This window comes from Symphodus melops (genome assembly GCF_947650265.1).
Source record: "Symphodus melops genome assembly, chromosome: 17".
In the NCBI taxonomy this organism is placed as follows: Eukaryota; Metazoa; Chordata; class Actinopteri; order Labriformes; family Labridae; genus Symphodus; species Symphodus melops.
Genome location: NC_136707.1, coordinates 7,314,400 through 7,333,244, shown reverse-complemented (window position 1 = coordinate 7,333,244; position 18,845 = coordinate 7,314,400). Strand labels below are relative to the sequence as shown.

The 18,845-nt window shown below is 39.4% G+C and overlaps 1 protein-coding gene across 2 annotated transcripts in view; it reads right to left on the bottom strand.

Moving 5' to 3' along the window:
* Nucleotides 1-18,845, bottom strand: part of asic2 (acid-sensing (proton-gated) ion channel 2) — a 258,681-nt gene that overhangs the window by 17,696 nt on the left and 222,140 nt on the right. For both annotated transcript variants that reach the window (XM_079365344.1, XM_079365343.1), the window contains 2 exons: nt 8,944-9,094; nt 670-797 (listed from right to left, as the gene is read on the bottom strand). In XM_079365344.1, coding sequence (XP_079221470.1) covers nt 670-797; nt 8,944-9,094 — 279 coding nt within the window. The remainder of the gene's footprint in view (nt 1-669; nt 798-8,943; nt 9,095-18,845) is intronic.

The following is an 18,845-nucleotide window of genomic DNA, read 5'->3' as shown; positions in this document are numbered from 1 at the left end:
CAAAGCTGTTCAGATTTAATGGACAGGATGAAAAACAGAAGAAAGGAGATAAATGTTGTGAGGTTGAAACCTCAGCAGACGGAGAAACTGCAATTGACATGAATTCATTCTGATGTAAATCCCTGAGAGACCTGAATGCTTTACTATCTACCTTGTAGATGGAACACAGCGATATGATCGAGTGGGAGTTTTCAGCAAGGTCAGAGTCACAGATAGAGGGAGAAGTTTTCAAGTTCAAGACAGGAATCTCAGAGAGAAAGAAAGAGCCAGTCTTACAGTCTTAGGCCCAAAGGGCAAATTGGGACACACTTATAGCTACAGAACTCAATATCCCATCATGTCGTAGGGAGTTATTTGTCATGGAGAGTTGTTATATCTTATCTGTCTGATAAGAAGCTGGATTAGAGGTAGTAAAAGAAGGGGCGCTGGTGGCGCAGTGGTTAGTGTGTCTGTAGTCCTCCAAGCCGGTGACCCAGGTTCAAATCTAACCTGTGGCTCCTTTCCCACATGTCATTCCCCCAACTCTCTCTCTCTCCCTGATTTCCATCCACTGAGCTATTGCTACAATAAAGGAACAACAATAAATCCTAAAAAAAAGAAAAAAAAGAAGTAGAAGTAGATAAAGCTATTAACTGTGTATGAGTGGAAGTCAAGGGAAGAGACACCTACCCTTTGTTCCTGTGTGGCAACAAAAGTCTGGAAGCCGGGGGCCACGCCGAAGCCCAGCTCGTGGACGAATGGGGGCTCTGCCTGGCTGTGGATCTGCACCCGCACGCCTGCCTCAAAGGCTGTATCTTCTGCAAAAAAAAAAAAAAAAAAAAAAAAAAAGAAACACAGTTAACTACTGAAAACAAACCCAGGAAACAGGAAACAAAAGAACAGAGTTTAAATGGTGAATAAAGTAGCAAAAACCTGAACTTCCTGTTTCAAACAACCCTGTGAATAAATAAGGCACAATCCACTCAAAGCTACTGACTGATATTCTTTATTATAGCAGTTGCATTTGTCTCGACATCAAAGTCAGATGGTGAAGGTAACTCTGCGCTGGCTCCAGAGATCAAAGGACCTTCACCGTATGAACACGCTAGCATGCACAAACACACACACGGACAAAGAGAGCCGTAACATTAATGGAGGAAGGAGAGAGAGCCCAGTCTTTGTAGAGATCGATAAAGTTCTCTCTCTCCATGTCCTCACATTCAGCGCTTTCCTCCAGGACATTCAATCAAAGCTTTCACTCTCACGGCCCATCAGCCAGACACCTCGAGGTGCTCTGCAACCAAGACATCGCAGCCTTTTGGCATGGCCAGCCTCACAAATCAGCTTAGATGCTGAGGAATAGATGAAGGGAAACAGAGGCTGTGTGAGTGAGATAGTCAGATGTTTTCTTTGTCCGAAAGTGAAGAGCACGTGTTTCGAGTGTGTGCGTGCAGGCAGGGAGATGTATAATCTTTGTTTTCTCTCCTGTCCATTGGGTAAATATAGGATCATGTCCTGTGTAATGAAGGTCTTGTACTTGCATGCAGTTTCATGTCTCATCGTGCCCTGTCCGGCTCTCCGACGTGTCCTTTTTAATATGTTTGCTGTAAACAAAGTGACACACGGGGGATGGCAGAAAATGTCACTCCTTTGGTGCAGCAGTTCAGGAAGTTTCCGCATGATTCCATTCCCATTTTATATGACGACCATTCGTGAGGTTAAAGGTGATTGTGTCCAGGCATTTATGGCTACATAGTGTAATCTAGAGCTAACTCAGAAAACACATCAAAAGGAGTTTTTTTTTTTTAATATAGGCTAAATTAAATTAATTAACAATCGCTATAATTTGTGTTTAGATTTCAACCCAAGTGCTGCCTCAATAACACGCTCTTTAGCATTATCTGACCACTTTCTATTCTTTAAATACCACACAAACATTTAAAAACTATTTTCATTAAAACACTGATCATTTGTTTCACACCTTTCACTTAAATTCAGTGTTGTTCACATGAATACTCATAAATGTGTGATTATTTTGTGGTTGTGTTTGTGCTCTGTTACACACCATGTGGAGTAACAGCAAGAGGTGCCCTGTGTCCCATACTACGTGGTAGTCAGTGGGTGGCTCCATATATGATACAATATGATAGGATACATGATACCCTATGATACATAGCCCAGGATAACAAAAGTATCACTTATTTAAAGTGCATAGCTTTCCAACAATATCCTGCTATCTTCTTCTTCTCCTCCTTTACCCCATTTTTGACTTCTTCTTCTTTGGCCATTAAACCTCCATTCATGTTGCCCTCATTGATTTCGTAAGCACCAAAGATGATGAGTCATTCAAAGTCGTAATGCAGTGAGTCAAATTAGCAGGGAATCAATTGAGAGGGCTGTATTTAAAAAAGAAAAATCAATAATCAACGCCCGCCATTTCATGCTTGCAGGGAGTCAGGGTAAAGATATAATGGTGTATTTATATTCTGTTCCACCCCTACTATTTAAAATATCTGGATAGCCAAATTACGTCTTAATCTGCAAGATCTGTCAGTGTTTCAATGCACTTCTGCACTTAAAATAGCAAGCCCTGGTGTAGAAATCCAAACGGAGACCTACACAGGTCTAAACAAAGCTAAACTGGACAAATGGGGTTTCTATTACAGCTGAAGCTGTTGATTTCCCTCTCGAGCATTATAGTGCTTTGTGCACAAGGTCATGCACAATTTATTCTTAGAGATCTTTGTACAGTATGCAGAAGTAGTTATTATATTTCACATTATGTTTTAATATTTGTTGGACTAAAGCTCTATTAGCAGCCAGAGTAACTAAAGATCTGTAGCCAATGTTGTCCTGAAAACATAAAAAAAAACACAAAACATATAAAACAGGGACACTGCTGCACCGAGTGACACATTTCTTCATTACAACAGACTCTTAACAGCATAAACAAAGAACCACATGAAAATGTAGACATCTCACTACTTCTCTGTAGTTTGTTCTATAAAGGATTAGGCAACCCATTGACCTAAGGTTGTTCATTGTATATAATGCCATAGCAAATTACATCAGATTAATGTTCTCTTATAAATGAATACAAGGTGCATTCATAACACCAGTGATGGTTGGACTTGATCTCAGATGTTTGCAGTGGAACCTGGGTAATAATAGAACTGCAGAGAGCAGACTGAACATGACATTTTCCATTATCGGCTGGATTCAAAAGCTTTTTTCTTCCATCAATACGGGTGACATTCAAGATGAACAAACAGCCAGAATAATGATGATGATGTAAAAATCAGCCTTTAAAGAAAAATGGAGTTTAATGACTGTTGTTCATTCTCAGAAGAACATGACACAGAGGAGGAACAAAAGTAGGTTTCTGAAGAACAAACACACACGAGGAGCTGGAAACAACAGTGGATGGACAACATGGAAAACACTTTTGGAGAAATTAATTTGATTTCTATGTAGTTGAAGTATGATTCAGTGTCTAGTCTAAGCATTTAAGTGTCATCATCTACAATGTGCTCCTTGTTTTTTGAGGTGAGTTTGATGTATACTAATGTCCTTTAAAAAAGCAGCTAACATGAATAACAATGAATAAACCAACCGGTGAAGGAAAACGGATGATTATTATTGCTTAGATTGGAAACACAACATTTGTAAATCATCATTGCTTCTGTCGTGGGGGTGCATGCCATGATTTGCAACCATGGCATGCTGTGGTTGATTTTATTCAGCTTTACATATCAACAAATAATCAACTGAATCACAGATAAAGATGTTTGCTGTTACCCAGATCGAAACACAGATTTAAAGTTACAGTACATTTCATCATCACGACCACACTCACATTTGACTGCAAAATGACTCAAAGTGAGAGGGGCGGACTACATTAAGATGCTATCTGCTACTACATTCATATCTCAGACCTTGCTGCTTTGTACCATGGCAAATAAATGGCCGTGGTGTTCTGAGTTCACCTCCATTTCCTTCTGCATTTCAAGTGATTCTTTCGACCTCAATAGGAGATAGAAAAGAGAAGATCAACTAAGGTGAATCAGAAAGTTAACCTCTTCCTACACGAGAGTTCATTTCAGATAAAACAAAATACCTACTTCTGCACCATCTTCAATTTGTTCCAATTTAAGTCAAATTCAGGAGCAGACATGTCAGGTTTGATCTTTACAGGCTGGTTAAAGAAAGAGACCAAGCCCCCCTACACAAGGTTGATTTTTTTTTTTTAACTTACACAAACGCCAACTAAAAAAGAGCGCTTGTAATAAATATTGGATGGATAGCTTTTAACTTGTCTGCAAAGGATGGCTCATACTAATATTTCAATAAAGTTAACAACCAGGTTAACAAAAAGAGAATTTGTCCTACACATGGTTTTAGATCAAACGCTGGGAAAGCTACTTCATGGCTGTGTTATTCTATCCAGCATTGGTGCATTACATATCTAATACTTTTGAACACAAACCAGGAATAACAAATGTCTGGAGTTTGGATATGCATTAAGTAGCTTCTTTTTTTTTTTTGTTCATTTTGGTTGTCATGAAAATGTCTTGTGGCGACGGGGATACACATTTTATTTCTTCAGTTTGCAGAGTCTTCAAATATAAATCTGTCCCACTTTGAGTGTCAAAGTATAGATAAACCTCAACTGAAGTTACAATCTGAGACCTAAACAGAGATACTACCATGAGATTCCAAGCTAGGACATGTTATTTGAACTCTTTGTACACTATATTATTAGACTAATCTCAATTTGCAACTGAGCAAAGTTGCACACTTGTGTCATTTGTGATGCTGCAGCTACTGTTAGGAGTCACCAAAATCAGCATGAATTGAAAATGAATAATTTCAGGACTCTGCTTTAATATTGAGCAGCTTACTGCTGCTTCCATTTATTTAAACTGCCATAAGAAAGTATTTGATGTACTGAGAGAATAAGCAGTGTTAAAGTTCTATAAATCTATAATTTGCAGCTAACGTAAAAACATCACACAAATAAAAGGATAAAAGAAGCGAGAGAGGACTTTCCACTTCCAGTTTGCACTCCGTTTAACCTGTTGTGAAACAAACAGTCCTTCTGTTTCTTTCAGGCACTTCTCTGAGTGCTTTTAACCACAGCCTCGCTTTGATTTAATAAAAGCAGACACAAAGAGCGCAGATGCATGACAAGATTTTAGCTCTGCACACAAATGCTTGTCGCACTTTACGTGCTTTTTTGCCAGATAAAATGGGAGTTTAGATCCAAGGTGATGGATGACACACTGACAGAGAAACAGAGAAGAGAAAGAGATTAGGTACAAGCAAAGTAAGAGATTAAAAGCTTCTATGTAACTCTCGACCATTTTCTGAGAGATTTCTTGGTTCGACAACTGAATAAGTCTTTGCAAAGCTCCCACATTCTGCACCACTCCTTCAGTGATTCGGTTAAAAATAGACACAGTGGGTGAGCATAATGTTACTGGTTGCCTGGGAACTCGTCGCGGTTCCGAGTTTGCTTTCTGTACAGGAGCGCAAACGCAATCTAAAACAAAACTCTGTGATGTTCTTCACTCAAAGAAAAAAAAAAAAAAAAGATCTCTTTTTGTCTGGGATGTAAGAAGAAATGGAACTTGATTGCCATCACACGTCTACAGGCTGTGATGTGTTGAAAGCTTTGCTCAGTGCTGCAAACATTTTGTATCCCTGCTGATGAAGGAGAATGGGCCTTGGATGCTGACTGTGCACAGAGAGACAACTTTGATCAAGACTGCTTGACTAATTTGACACCAGAGAGGCTGAAAACTTTAGATGACTTTTGAAAAACAGGTCAAGTGTGTAGCAGGAGCTGAACCAATTTCAAACCCACCAAGCATGACATTCTTGATATAAGCGTGTTCACAGACGAAGCATGCATGCATTTGGAACTTTAGACGGATGGCACATTAAAGAAAAGGTCATGGATTGGGTCAGCCTGCCCCCTTAGAGAGAGGGGTAACCGGCCACAGTCATGTGATAGACATTGTGTGCCACGAGTTAGTTCACTTTTTGATCTGATAAAGGTTTGAAAATATTTCAGATGGAGGTAGGAAAACAAAGTAAGTTTTTTTTATGTAAAATACAATGGCTCACCATCACAGGAACTTTCCCCTGCACAATGTTTGAGCTGGTGCAATCGCTCTCTCCTTTTTCCACTAGCGTTCTGGTGCTACCCCCTATGTCCACCACTCAACTCTCAGATGTTTTTCTGTTACCAGGTTGGAACCAGATTAGTCCTTTTTCTACCGTTCTTTAACATCATCTCAGGTGTATTGGCGCTAGGGTCCATCATTAGGACCTGCAGACACTTTGTTTCTTAAATACCATTACCAAGACAACAAATGAGGTGACATGAAACCAAGCCGGAGTGCATTCAAAGTATTCTGGCCAAATGTAGAGGTAAAAAACATAATCTTGACACTGAATTTAGGCTTTTACATGTTTACATACATCTGTTATTTTATAATGAAGTTATTACATAAGATATAATTACATACAAGCAATGTCAATGACAATAAGCTTGTATTTTGGATAGAAGAAGAGCGATAGTTTTAAAGCCAGCAACCAATTTTAAACGGTGAGGTAACTCAAGAAACACTGTCGTCTTATTTAAAGCCCTTATCATTAAAATGAATTTCCGGCAATGGTTTGTGTACAGGTTTAAACTTAACATTCAAAAAAAGGTCCAGACAGCCGCAGTTTAAATGGAAATAACAAGTCCATCTATTACTTACATAACAAAGCAGTTTGGTGAACCTCATAGTGAGGAGAGCGCTAGGTTTCCAGGCAACAGACCATCTGTTTTCACCCACCACTCAAACTTAGATATGTCCCATTAAATGTTGACCCCATGAAGCATGCTTTTTCTTTTAATGTTTGTCCATCATGAGGAGCATCCTGTCCGTCCTACAGCCTCCTAGACAGAGGACCAAGGGCTAATAGAAGCCCAGAGAGCGGCTTTAGGATGATGCACAATGAGAAGAAACATGAGGAGAGAAGGAGATGGATGAAAAGGAGTGTGGAAAGGGCGACAAGTCCCTGTGCAGTGTCTTCCCATCATGTTTGAATTGCATAAGAACCATGCTCAGTGGAGGAGACTGTCCCCATTGAGGTAACTCAGCTCATCTGGGCTAATTAAACCACAACGGGTATAAACAAGGGCAAAGGAAACCAGAACCCGTTGGGAGAGGAAGCTGTAGTACAGCCTGTTCAAACAGAAACAAAACCAAGAGTAACTCAGGACCAAATTGCAGCTAAGGGACAATCTGTCCATTGAAGAACATTGGGAGAATTAATAAGATGGGGGCGTGTTGATGATGGATCTTCTTTAGGTTTGCGTCTGGAGTAAATAATGCCCATCTGCTGGGCTGCTCCAAAATTGGCTTCTTTGAGAGCTCCTCTGTCTTTCCACTGATTCAGACGTGAGCAGGCCACTCAATAAGCTCTTCTGTGGAAGCACTCAGGCAGTAAGCCGCACAATTCTAAATCAGAGCAGCTCCATCATGATCATCGGTATGAAGGGTAATGCTAGGCTGCACTTTTTTTTTGTAATAAAGATAATCAAAGACGCTCCGTTGCCCAGTTCTGAATATGTATCACAATCACTGGGAGCTCAAAGTTTTCTGAAGAAAAATGTGATCACAGCTAGTCAAAACAGGATGCGCAGTGACAGACTCTAACTCAGAGTGAATACAAAGTGAATACTGTAGCATTGTGTCATGCCATATCCTTCTGAAATATATCAACAACTTCTCAATTGATCAGCAACTGAAAAGACAATGAGCAGAATGAAAATGTAACCACCGGACCAGTACAAAAAAAGTCTGCTGTGTAACTATGACCGATTTTCCGCACTCACATAGTTTGAAAAGGACACAACTGGTAGAAAAGTTAAACAAAATTGCTTTGGAAAATCAACATCAATAAGTATTTCCCCAGTATAATATTCAAGAATATATTCATAGCTGTTCAAATGTAATATATATCACCTCACACATTAAGGAGCTTTATTTAATTTGAAATTTAATAAGACGTTCTGGGTGTGAAGTCTGTCCCCAAAGCTATTCCATCAGGAGGATACATAAGCATTTCTGTGTTAATCATTGCTATATCAGAAAAAGTCAGTGAAGAAAAATTGTGGCCTGAAGGCTTAGCAAGGGACACATTACGGGGAATAGATGTTTTTAAATGCTTTATTTGATTCTCATAATATTAAATTTACTTGAGGCCAGTTGATTTATGCATCGATTCAGGTTTCTCTTTCTTTCATTAAATGGCAATAAATTCAAGAAAAAAAGATTTAAAAAAAAAAAGACAGAGTAAGCGTAGTGGGACTTGTAAATACGTTGTTCCAGAGTGTAAAATGTCTTGTTTCTTGTTCAATGCAACAATTCATATGAGCGATTGAGGTAAGGCATTATGGGAGCTATCTTCATGAAGATTACTGTATATTTTCTAGTTTTATTCAATTGAATATCTGAGTGAAAAAAAAAGTCCCTGTGGATGATTTAATCTTAATGCATTGGTATGTAGGCCGACTTTCAAGTTGAATCATGTTTATGACATACTTTATATTATTATCCTTTAGTTTAGACGACATTGTTGATCAGAGAAGTGTAATTAAAGTTTTGATTGGTCGTGGGGGATTTCATCTTTTTCAAATGGGGAAGCACTATTCTTAAGAAAGTACAAATAAAGAAGAATAAAGAGATATTGTGAGCTCAAGATTTCAGAACTGTTTCTTACCCTTATCTTGTTTTCAGTGATACAGAAAATGACACACACTAATGTAGAGAACTTTTGAAACAATGTGATGTGTGCTCAAAGGCTCAGTCACCTGGCATCAGTGATCACATGGCTTAAACCTGACGCCGAACACACAACCTCGTAGCTTGCATTCGAATGCAGCATGATGTGTTTAAAGCTTACCTGTGTCGCCCCACACAGGCAGGTACTCGTCCTGCTGGATGTCCAGCATGATCTCCAGACCGTTGCCCGTGCCTCCTTTCATGGTTGTGCGGAGCGTCTTCCCCTCCTCAGCAGCATTAAACATGTAGCACTTTCCGTACCTGGTGAAGACCTGAAAGGACAAACAGATAAAGAGAACAGACTAGTCAGTGATGACTCACACATCACTGAAGACACACACATCAACTAGAAGGAGAACACAGTAGTAAACCTGTTCATTGCAAATCAACGGAGCCAATTTACCAGACTCCTTTACTGTGAATGAATGTGAATTTAGAAAATGGACATGTATGATGATTTGTTTCATGAGATTTTTATCTAGAGTTTCACGTTGCATTTGTCATCACAAAAGTACAGCAAATTACCAGCCAGGTGTCTTCGTTTTCTACTTAATGGTTTTGACCTTTGGCAGTTTTTTTTTTTTTTTTTCCGTTTCATTTGAAGCTTATTGGACTGTTACTTCATATCTTAACCAGGCTACAAATAAGCTATCGGTAAGTCAGACTACTCTAACAAGCACATTAATGAGTCATGTTTTCAGACTGTGTTGTGGGGAAACAGGTTGAAGTCGTTTGAGATAGTTATTTATTTAGTTTATTGTTTCTCCTCTTAGGGAAATTCTTTTGAGCAGTTCCATAGGTGTTCATGGAACAGATTCAGAAAAGGCTGTTTGGTAAGAAACATACACATCAGACATTATGAAAAGCATGTATACATTCATTTTGTTGATGTTGTTATACAGTTTGCCAGTGTTGGAGAAAAACTTTAAACCTGCATTTGTTTGGCATTTGGAAAAGCCTAGTTACATGATGATTCAGAAGTGTAAGACAATAAAATCATCACTCTTTAATTGAAATAGATAAGAGTAAAGTTGAAGTCAAGCATGAGCAATTAAATAGTAAAGAGGACATAAAACATGTCTTTAAAGCACATTATCAATACGGTTTCCTTTTTAACTTTCCTTTTAGTATCCAAATGATCTGTTAGTGCTGCAGCAGCTCCCGTCATGCAGTTAGAGTGAGATCATAATGTCACCATGGGTGAATAAATGTCATTTAGAAATACTTTAATACTGAAGAAAATGTCCTCATTTAATCTTTAGAAGGCACAATCTTAAGAAATAGAAGGTAATCATTTCTAGAGATTTATGAAAAGATCTTACACCTACACACACACACACACACACACACACACACACACACACACACACACATAACCCTGATTGCAACAAGTGTTAATGTGAAGCATGTCTTGCTAAAGAACACTTTTGTCAACAAACAGGCGACTGAAGAGTCACTCTGCTTCGCTCACATAATGTGGCTTTTCTTTCTGCGAGAACCTTGAGCTTCAGTCCGTACAAAGCTCTTTGGGGAGAAGGTCGAGCAAACACAGTAAATAAACAGATGCAAGTTCCCACAAACATCTAAAAGCAAAGAGCACAGAGCCATTACAGACAGAATGACTTTACAGAACAATAACACAATCCTATAGAGGCAAACATGCCTACACTAATGTCCCTCTGAGTCAGCAATACCTGAAGCAATCATATTGTGTGTCTCAAGCAAACATGTAAAAGAGACGTAGTTGGGAGGTCCACACTCCTGAATAGAAATGTTCAAATCAACCATGGAAAGCTTTGGATCCATGTCGCATGAATTAAAGACAATTACATGCAAATGTAATCAATAAAGTGCTTTCGCCTGCTTGTTTCCTTGCGACCAACTTTAGAATCAAGAAACTATCCTGTTGAGCCAATAATGACAACTCTCGCATTCGAAATAAAAGAGCTGATTCTTCCCATCCCACATTTTTCACACAGCAGCAGACTGGCTGGGGGCAGCTGTTGGTTTGTTGAGTAGATGGAAAGAGAAAGGTTGATTGTGATGATTATAATTACGTGTTAATGAGGATCAAGAGGCACTCAGCCAATACAATTGGATATGTGCTTCTAAAATACTGTTATTTTTACTGGTTTCAACTGCTTTCAAATGGTCTGACGTTAATGATGAGAGTTAAACATTCTGAATCAAGACACAAAATCTTTTCAATTTTTTAAAAGCATCATTGAAGTACTGCTGATGCTCAATGCTGCCAAAAAGAGAAACAGAGGCGGCAAAGTGAGCGCCAAGTAGCGGATTTTGCCCCCCTCACTGGATGGGATGGGGATTCATTTCATGCTCTTCCTCCTTTATTGACATTTACCCCTTTCATGGATGGTTTCAAGTAGTCATGATTGATCGACTGGTTAATGCCATGCTACGAGGTGGAGCAGATCAGACAAATATGAAGTACTCCATTACAGGTTCATTCACCTTTGCTAAACAGAGGTACTCCTGACAGATATGAATCTGCACAAAATAAAAGACACACAGAATGCTGGTGTGTAGTGAAAAGGATGGTGAATTAATATTCTAGTGCCATCAGTCCTTGTTTCCAGATACACGATGTGGCCATGTCTCTTTTCCTTTTTTTTTTTAATACCGCACTTAGAGGCGAAAGAAAGAGACACCCATTGAGGTCCAACAAATCGTTGGTGTATCACTGATTTCATATGTCTGAATATATAACCAGAACTCTGCTCTGAGAACCCAGCTTCATTAAAACTGTATGCTGACATGGATCACACAACCTTAACTTTGACTAAATGAAAGCTAATGATGCCTCAGATTAAATTCATTAGCACAATTTTTCCGACACGCTGGAGATGAAATGTTCCATGTAACTCTTGCTGGTTAATTAGTTTGAAACTCAAACAAAAATCAATCAAGACATATTTGCCCTTCTGTTATATATATTTTTATGTGTCATGTAAGCCCAGCATGGCCTGAATGGCCCTCTCCTGATAGCTTTCCCCTTGTCTTTTCTAAAAAAATGGCTCCCAAGGGTCTACTGTCAACATCTCTCTCACACTTGGCTATTTTATGGAGAAAAATAGCTTTCAGGGGGGACATGCTCGCCCCCTCTTTCACTGCTTTTGTCAGAACTGATGATGTTTGACAGACAAGACGGGGGACGAGTCCAAATCCCATTAGACCTCACCCCAACACAAAGGCTGCTCTTTGGCCACTGGATGACAAGGATGACCTTGACATCAGTGTTCTGTTATTTTAAAAATCCTCATGGCTGACCCTGTCCTTGTCCCTGCCTCTCCCCTCTCTCCCTCTCACTTCCCTCCTGATCTGCCACTTCAGGTTAAGCTGTCAGATGGGAGACGGTAATGAGATCTCAAACCAGTCCAGAAATGTAGAATATAGTGCAGGAAACACGGTGGTCGGCAAATGTGTAGGTAGAAAGAGTTATCAATGTTTATGTCACAGGTGAATTGCTGGAGGAAAAGGTGAAACGATAATATTGCCAATGACTGTCTCTGTAAGGAAGTTTCTTCAAGTGGTCATCTCTGTCAATGAAAATAGTTGCTTGTAAAAACAATGCAACCTCGCATGAAAGGCCATCGATCAATCCCTATGCAGAAGAGTCCAGATTTCCATCTCTGTTTTAATCAAATGGTGTCCACACAATAAAACGTGGATTCCTTCTATTCTTAAAAGTGCATGATTGATATTTTGATGTCAAAAACTCCAGATAAGAAAATAAATATGGCTGATTTATTTTCTTTTCTTTTCTTTTTATTTACTTTTCTTGCCCTTTGAAATTAAAAAAAAGTTTGACTTGAGACTACTTTGCGCAACCCCCGTCTCTTCACGTTGTTGCTCTTCACTGTTGAACACTGCGCTGTGTAAATGTCAAACTCAATTGTTGGGAATATCACATTGACACCCCTATCAAAGCCAGAAGTGTGAGAGCCGACCTGCGAGCGAGAGCCGGCGCTGCATCTCGGCTGCCAATTAAAACGCCTTTAGACAAACAAAACATGTCTCATTAGCATTCACAGCAGCGAGTGTGAATGTCTAGAAGCACAGAGCTGCAAATACGCCATGACCTCGCCTGTTCACCGTGTAGTGCCTCCCACAGAGAAGAAGTCAAAAATGATATGGCCATTAGCGTATATTCCTGTCATGATGAAAGGTCACTTGTTAGCATCAACCGCCCACAAATCAGCTTCTTTAACTTGCTCTGGGGGAAAATGCATGGAGCTGAAGTATATTATGAATGAAGGAACATAAGCTCATGAAGTTCAACTGTTTTTATTTCTGTCTGGAGAAGTCACTCGGCGGTTCTTGTTGGCTTTCATAGATACTAAATTCATCTGGCTTTCTTGCATACAATCCTTTTCTGTTATCACTGCTTTGCAACTGGGCGTCTGATATTATGCCAGAAAGAACTCTGGCAGCTTGTTGCCCCAGAAAGAGGATGCTATCTATCTTTCCTTTAGTTGGGCTGCCATCCCCACCAGACAGTTATTTATCTCTTACTGCCATTGTAGCATCAAGCCATCAAAATACCCCCGAGATCACCACCACTATTCTAAATCCCTCTTGAAAATGTCACTCGGTCAGCAAAGTTATATCTTAGTTCGACCATATCTGCACTTTACCATATTTGCCTCTGGTCTAATGTATTTTTCTTTTTATTCGCTGATACAGCCGGTGGAAAATATTCTGTAAAAATCAATAAACCAAAAGACCAGAAGATGAGTGCATTGCATTTTTAATAAAATGTCCTGTCTGAGAATGTAAGTAGTTTCCTGAAGAAACCTGTTTATAAGCTGCATGCTGACCTAGTCATTTCTTTATGTGCTTTGGGTTGTTCATGCACCATTACGAAAAAGGCATTCCTTTACATTCGAATTCCCTGAGATGAGTATTCATATTTTGCTGGATGACACTTCCCTGTCACCCTCTTGTGTTTTTCCATTACAGAATAAGCAGGTAATAAGACACACTTTATTGCTCATCCCATTTACTCTGCTGGCAGGTGGGATGTAAAGAGAAAATCAAACGTTGTAAATTGAAACGTTAAACAAAACAGTCAACCAACCCATTTTATCAGTTGTCATGAAGTGCAGCCAAGTTTCAAGGTTACACGTTCACAATGGCCATCTATTGGGATCTGTCGTTGTGTTACAAATCAATATCCATTATCTGAGAATTTAGCAGGCTTTTTTATGATCAAGAAGAAGCAGAAAAGGAGCATCATGGGGTCAAGATGGGGAAAAGGAAGAAGAGAGGACTTTTATCCTCAAGGCTTAGAGGAGTGTAGTTTATAGAAAATGTCTTTGAGTTGCAAGGTGTGCACTTTCTCCGCTGTCGAGAAGTGGTTGTACTGCTGTGGGGATAAATAATGCAGAGCTGCTGCTGCATTAGTGACAGGCTTGGCACAGACTATGGGAAATGAGGCGTTTGAGCATGCACACACACACACACACACAAAGCTGACTCACTCATCATTATGGCTTCAACGCACTACTCTTTATCTGCACACAAAGCTACCCTCCCATCCAACCTAAACATTGCCACATCCCTGAACATATTTCATGTCACATTAAACAAATTCTGCCATTTATGTGACGCGTTGGGAGGTTTATGGAACGTATTTATCATCACACCCTAATGTAAGTTTACCATAGCAGTATAATATTTTATTTTACAAGACAACACACTCTGCAATAGGACTCAAAGGATTGGAGTCGCTGCTGCCAGAATGGTATTTATGCTCGCAGAGAGGAGGGTGAGAGACGAGGATAAAAACTATTAAGAGAGAATGGAAGATAAAAAATGAGAGGACGGAAAGTGAGAACACTCCTTTGAGTGGATTAAATCCCTGCTGAACTCTGACCAAGATTGTTGCCTTTAATTTGGATCATGTTTTGAAGAATTCTCAGACTTAATTAAATAAACTTTTCATCGAGACAAAAGCTTTTATCTCTCCTTAGAGGACCTATATCGATTATTGCGCTGCCTTTCCTCCACAGCATCCTTTCATATTTTGCACTTAAAATGTCCTTTTTTTTATTAAAGCAACCTAAACTGATTAACCTCTGAGTTTCCCTGCTTTTAAGGACCATTTCCTTGTGTTTCAGTCCCTATTATCAGGATAAAGGCAGATGATTCTTTACCAAGAGTGCAGGAAGCAGAACCCAGGACGATCAGGATCTGACCACGACCTGCAGCATAATCCATCATCATACAGACATTCCTGGCTGGCCATTTAAGCATAAAGCACTGGCAGTACGATCAGGTTCATAGGGTTCTTTTTGCTAAAATGACATGAGAACATAGATACAAATGTCCTATCTGTGCAGAGCTGGAGTTAGGATGACGTTACTCTGTGTTAGCATAGAGACTGGAGGAAAGAAAAAGCATGCTTGCCTGACAGTGTAAGTAAAAATATGTCTACTGGCACCTCTAAACTTGTGATCTCACCACATGATATGTCTTTTCAGGTCAGGACTGAGGAAGGAAATAACTTGTTTAAATATATATACCAATCAGACCTCTTCTTTCCAGGAACCGGCCCTGGAATTCAAATCAAGAGTCACCACTCATCCTTTTTCACCCAAAAATAGAAAATCTTTAATATCCATCTATTACCTATACTGCGTTTTCATTGCTGGGGTCACGGGAGGCACTAGCCGATCCCAACGGTCTTTGGGCGAGAGGGGTACACCCTTGAATAGTCTCTATAGTAAATCACAAATTAATTACAAATTATTAAAAAAAAAGGTAAATCTTTGTATTTGTTTTCTGATTCTACAAACGAACTGGAATATCCAATAGCTACAGGTTAATCAAAACCTTTTCTCCTGGCCAGAAATAACTCATAATGAACAGAAACAAAAACATCCAAGAAGAATTGTTTGACAAACAAAATCTCTGATGTTGGATTTTTTGTTTCTGCTTACAACAACTAAGTATCCTTAAAGATTCTGTGTGTGTCTGGCTCGTCTTTGTTTTCATAATCTTTAAGCAAACTCTAAATCAAAATATCTCAGAAGACTTCAGCTGTTGGATTACATTTGGTGTTTACCAAGAAGTAGTTCCAAATCATAACTCCTACTGCTTCTGATTGTGTGCAGGACTTTGATCAACATATTCATTCTTTCATGTTTTGGGCAAATGCCGGTGTAAGGAAAACTCATGAGTACACACACACACGTATATATTTGTCATGAGTTTGTCATGACTATTTGAAAAAAAGTTAAACCTAGCTCGAAAATATGGTAAATGGACTTGAGCTTGTAAAGTGCTTTTGTAGGCTTTTGACTATTACACTTCCATTAACACACTGATGGCAGAGGCTGCTTTTTAAAATGACCATCAAAAGAAACTAATCCCATTCATACACACGCCGCTGATGATACTGCAGAGGCAAATTGAGATTAATTGTGCTGCCCAAGGACACATCGAACATGTGCAGGAGCTGGGTATCAAGCCCCCAACTTTCCGATTAAGAGATGACCGACTCTATCAACTGAGCCAAAGCCAGCCCCATTTAGTTTTAAGCATAAGATGTGAATCTTTGTCTCGGCTGCTTGTTATCAGGATGATACAGCAGATGTCAATGCGTTCCAATAACTTCAGATGCATGCAGCTCAGACAACTCTATTGAAAAGAAAAGGTGCATTAAACTAAAAATCCTTCAACGTTGTGCCCTGCGCCACTATACTCCTTTTTTTGTCGTTATTGAGTGAACTCCTCAGGGTTCAGACAGCGCCTCAGAGAGAGTTAACAAATAAAAGTGTTGCTTCTTCGGTTCAACTAATAATTTCATTTCTGTACCCTTTGCCCACCATATCCTCATGCGGTTTCTGAAAACAATCATACATTAAAATGACATGTTCTCTCTCACTCTTCAGCACTCTTGGCATGTCAGTCACATCAGTTTGCAAAAGGCGTCTGATATAGCCGTGCAGTAGCAGCTGTCATCCAAGACTCATCAATCACATCAGACACAATCATTATTTTTAATAAGTCACCTCCCGCTGATAGCCAGTGGGGCTCTATCTCACCTGTCACAGTCTAGCTATCTCTGTCAGCACTGATGTAAAGCTGAGTAATGGATCAGGGGTGCAGGGACCTGTGGCAGATCCTAATAACCGACAGGAAGCCAACTCATTAGACTGGATGAAACGTCTCTTCTTCCTCACAAAGGTATTTGTAGACAATTTCACCTGAGTGCTGCTGCTCGGGAGTCCTAATGCACTGCCACGATTATAGCCATTGTCATCCGTGGCTTCCTTTCCAGCAGTGCAGAGACCCTTTGTTATTACAGACACATCAAGAGGAACCATGCAGGAGGTGTTTGTCACTCATAATAAATAGCTGCTCGTCTGCTTTGTGTGACTTCTCTTCATATTCCCTCTTATCTTCCATACTATTGATATATAAGACCTGGCGACACAGTGGAGCTTCCTCTGCCTTGGTGAGATCAATACCAGCAGCAGAGGCTCATTATCCCTTAATATCCAATGATGCTTGCAGAAGAGGTCCCAAATGGAGAGCAAAAAATCGAAAACAAAAGACCCATTAACTCATTCGACAGCTGTGGCCACATGATCTCTGCAATCCCATAGAGACACTTAGTTCAACGAAAACATCATTTATATCAAGTGCCAACATTCAGCACCAAAGCTGGAAATCCAGAGCTCCCTTGTTTTAAGACAAAGGGCGCAAATGGGAATGCTGTGTGGAAGTGCATATTTAACTTTCAAACAAAAGTTTGTGTCCAGTCATGAGCCTGGGATAAGCATTTTATTTTAGCTGTGCTAGCAGGGTTTCTCTAAAGGTAGCAATGTCAGCTCATCCACAAGGACGAAGAGGAACTGCAAATACATTTATGATAAACCCTGACTTCTAATCTATAGCAACATCCCTCTGTAATACTTAAAACTTTTCAAACAATTGATTCAACACCTTATACCAGTCAAGCTAATGACCTTCCCTTCTGCCTCCACTTTACTTACTGTTTACTGCTAATTAGCTAATATCCAATGCAATATTGGAATGTATTTCATTAGCCTTTTTATAATCTTCTGACCACTTAAAGAGCATGGGCTAAGACTGGGTGGTCTCTGGATTTTATATCAAGACTGGTCAAGACTAGGCTATTAGTGGTGACTGCATTTTGAAGGAAAACAAGAATGAATAACTTCAAATAATGCTGATAAGATTTGTATCCCTTAGTTATGGCTGCAACTGTCCTGGTGTTAAGTCTAATTTAGTGACATGATTGCTCTTGTCTCGGTCTCGCCCTGCCTAAATGTCTTGCTCTTGTCTCGAAGCACCGACAGTTTAAAAGACTGGACTCTACCACTGAGCTGCAGTCATCCCTTACATTCTGACATGCAAAACTAAAAAAAGAAATGTTAAACTCAATATTCATTAAACATCTGAATAGAAGAATCGTCATTAGAAGTAGTTAGCATTCTGGCATTGACATGTAGTTTAACGTAATGCTTTGCCCGAGTGCTGCCTCAAAGATAACATTGTGACATATGATTCAACGAGTCGACAAGTGTTACATCAGGTAGTGATGTAAAAAATCTGAACTGCGTTGATCTGTAAAATTTTAGGTGACACACTGAAACTCCTCACAGGATAAAAACGAGGCAGTTTAGCTGTTTACTATCTTCTGCGAGTAAAAAAGAGATACAGCTACACAACTTTATAGGAGCTGGAAACATTGTGAGAAGTCTGAGTAGCCTAAGTGTGAAATGAATAGCTTTTTCAAGGTGCTGTAGAAATTAAAAAAATATATAACACTTCACAAAAATGGTAAAAAGTCCTTAATAAGGAAGATATCCCTCCAAAAGGATTTCTTTCGTCAAACTTGTGTCAGTAATAAATCCTCCATTTCTATATGGTTTTGGTCAAGTCTCTATGTAAATAAAAATGGATAACAAAATAAACAAAATTAAATCTTTAAAAAAACGTGTTTGGTCAAAGAAAATACAGAATTTACAC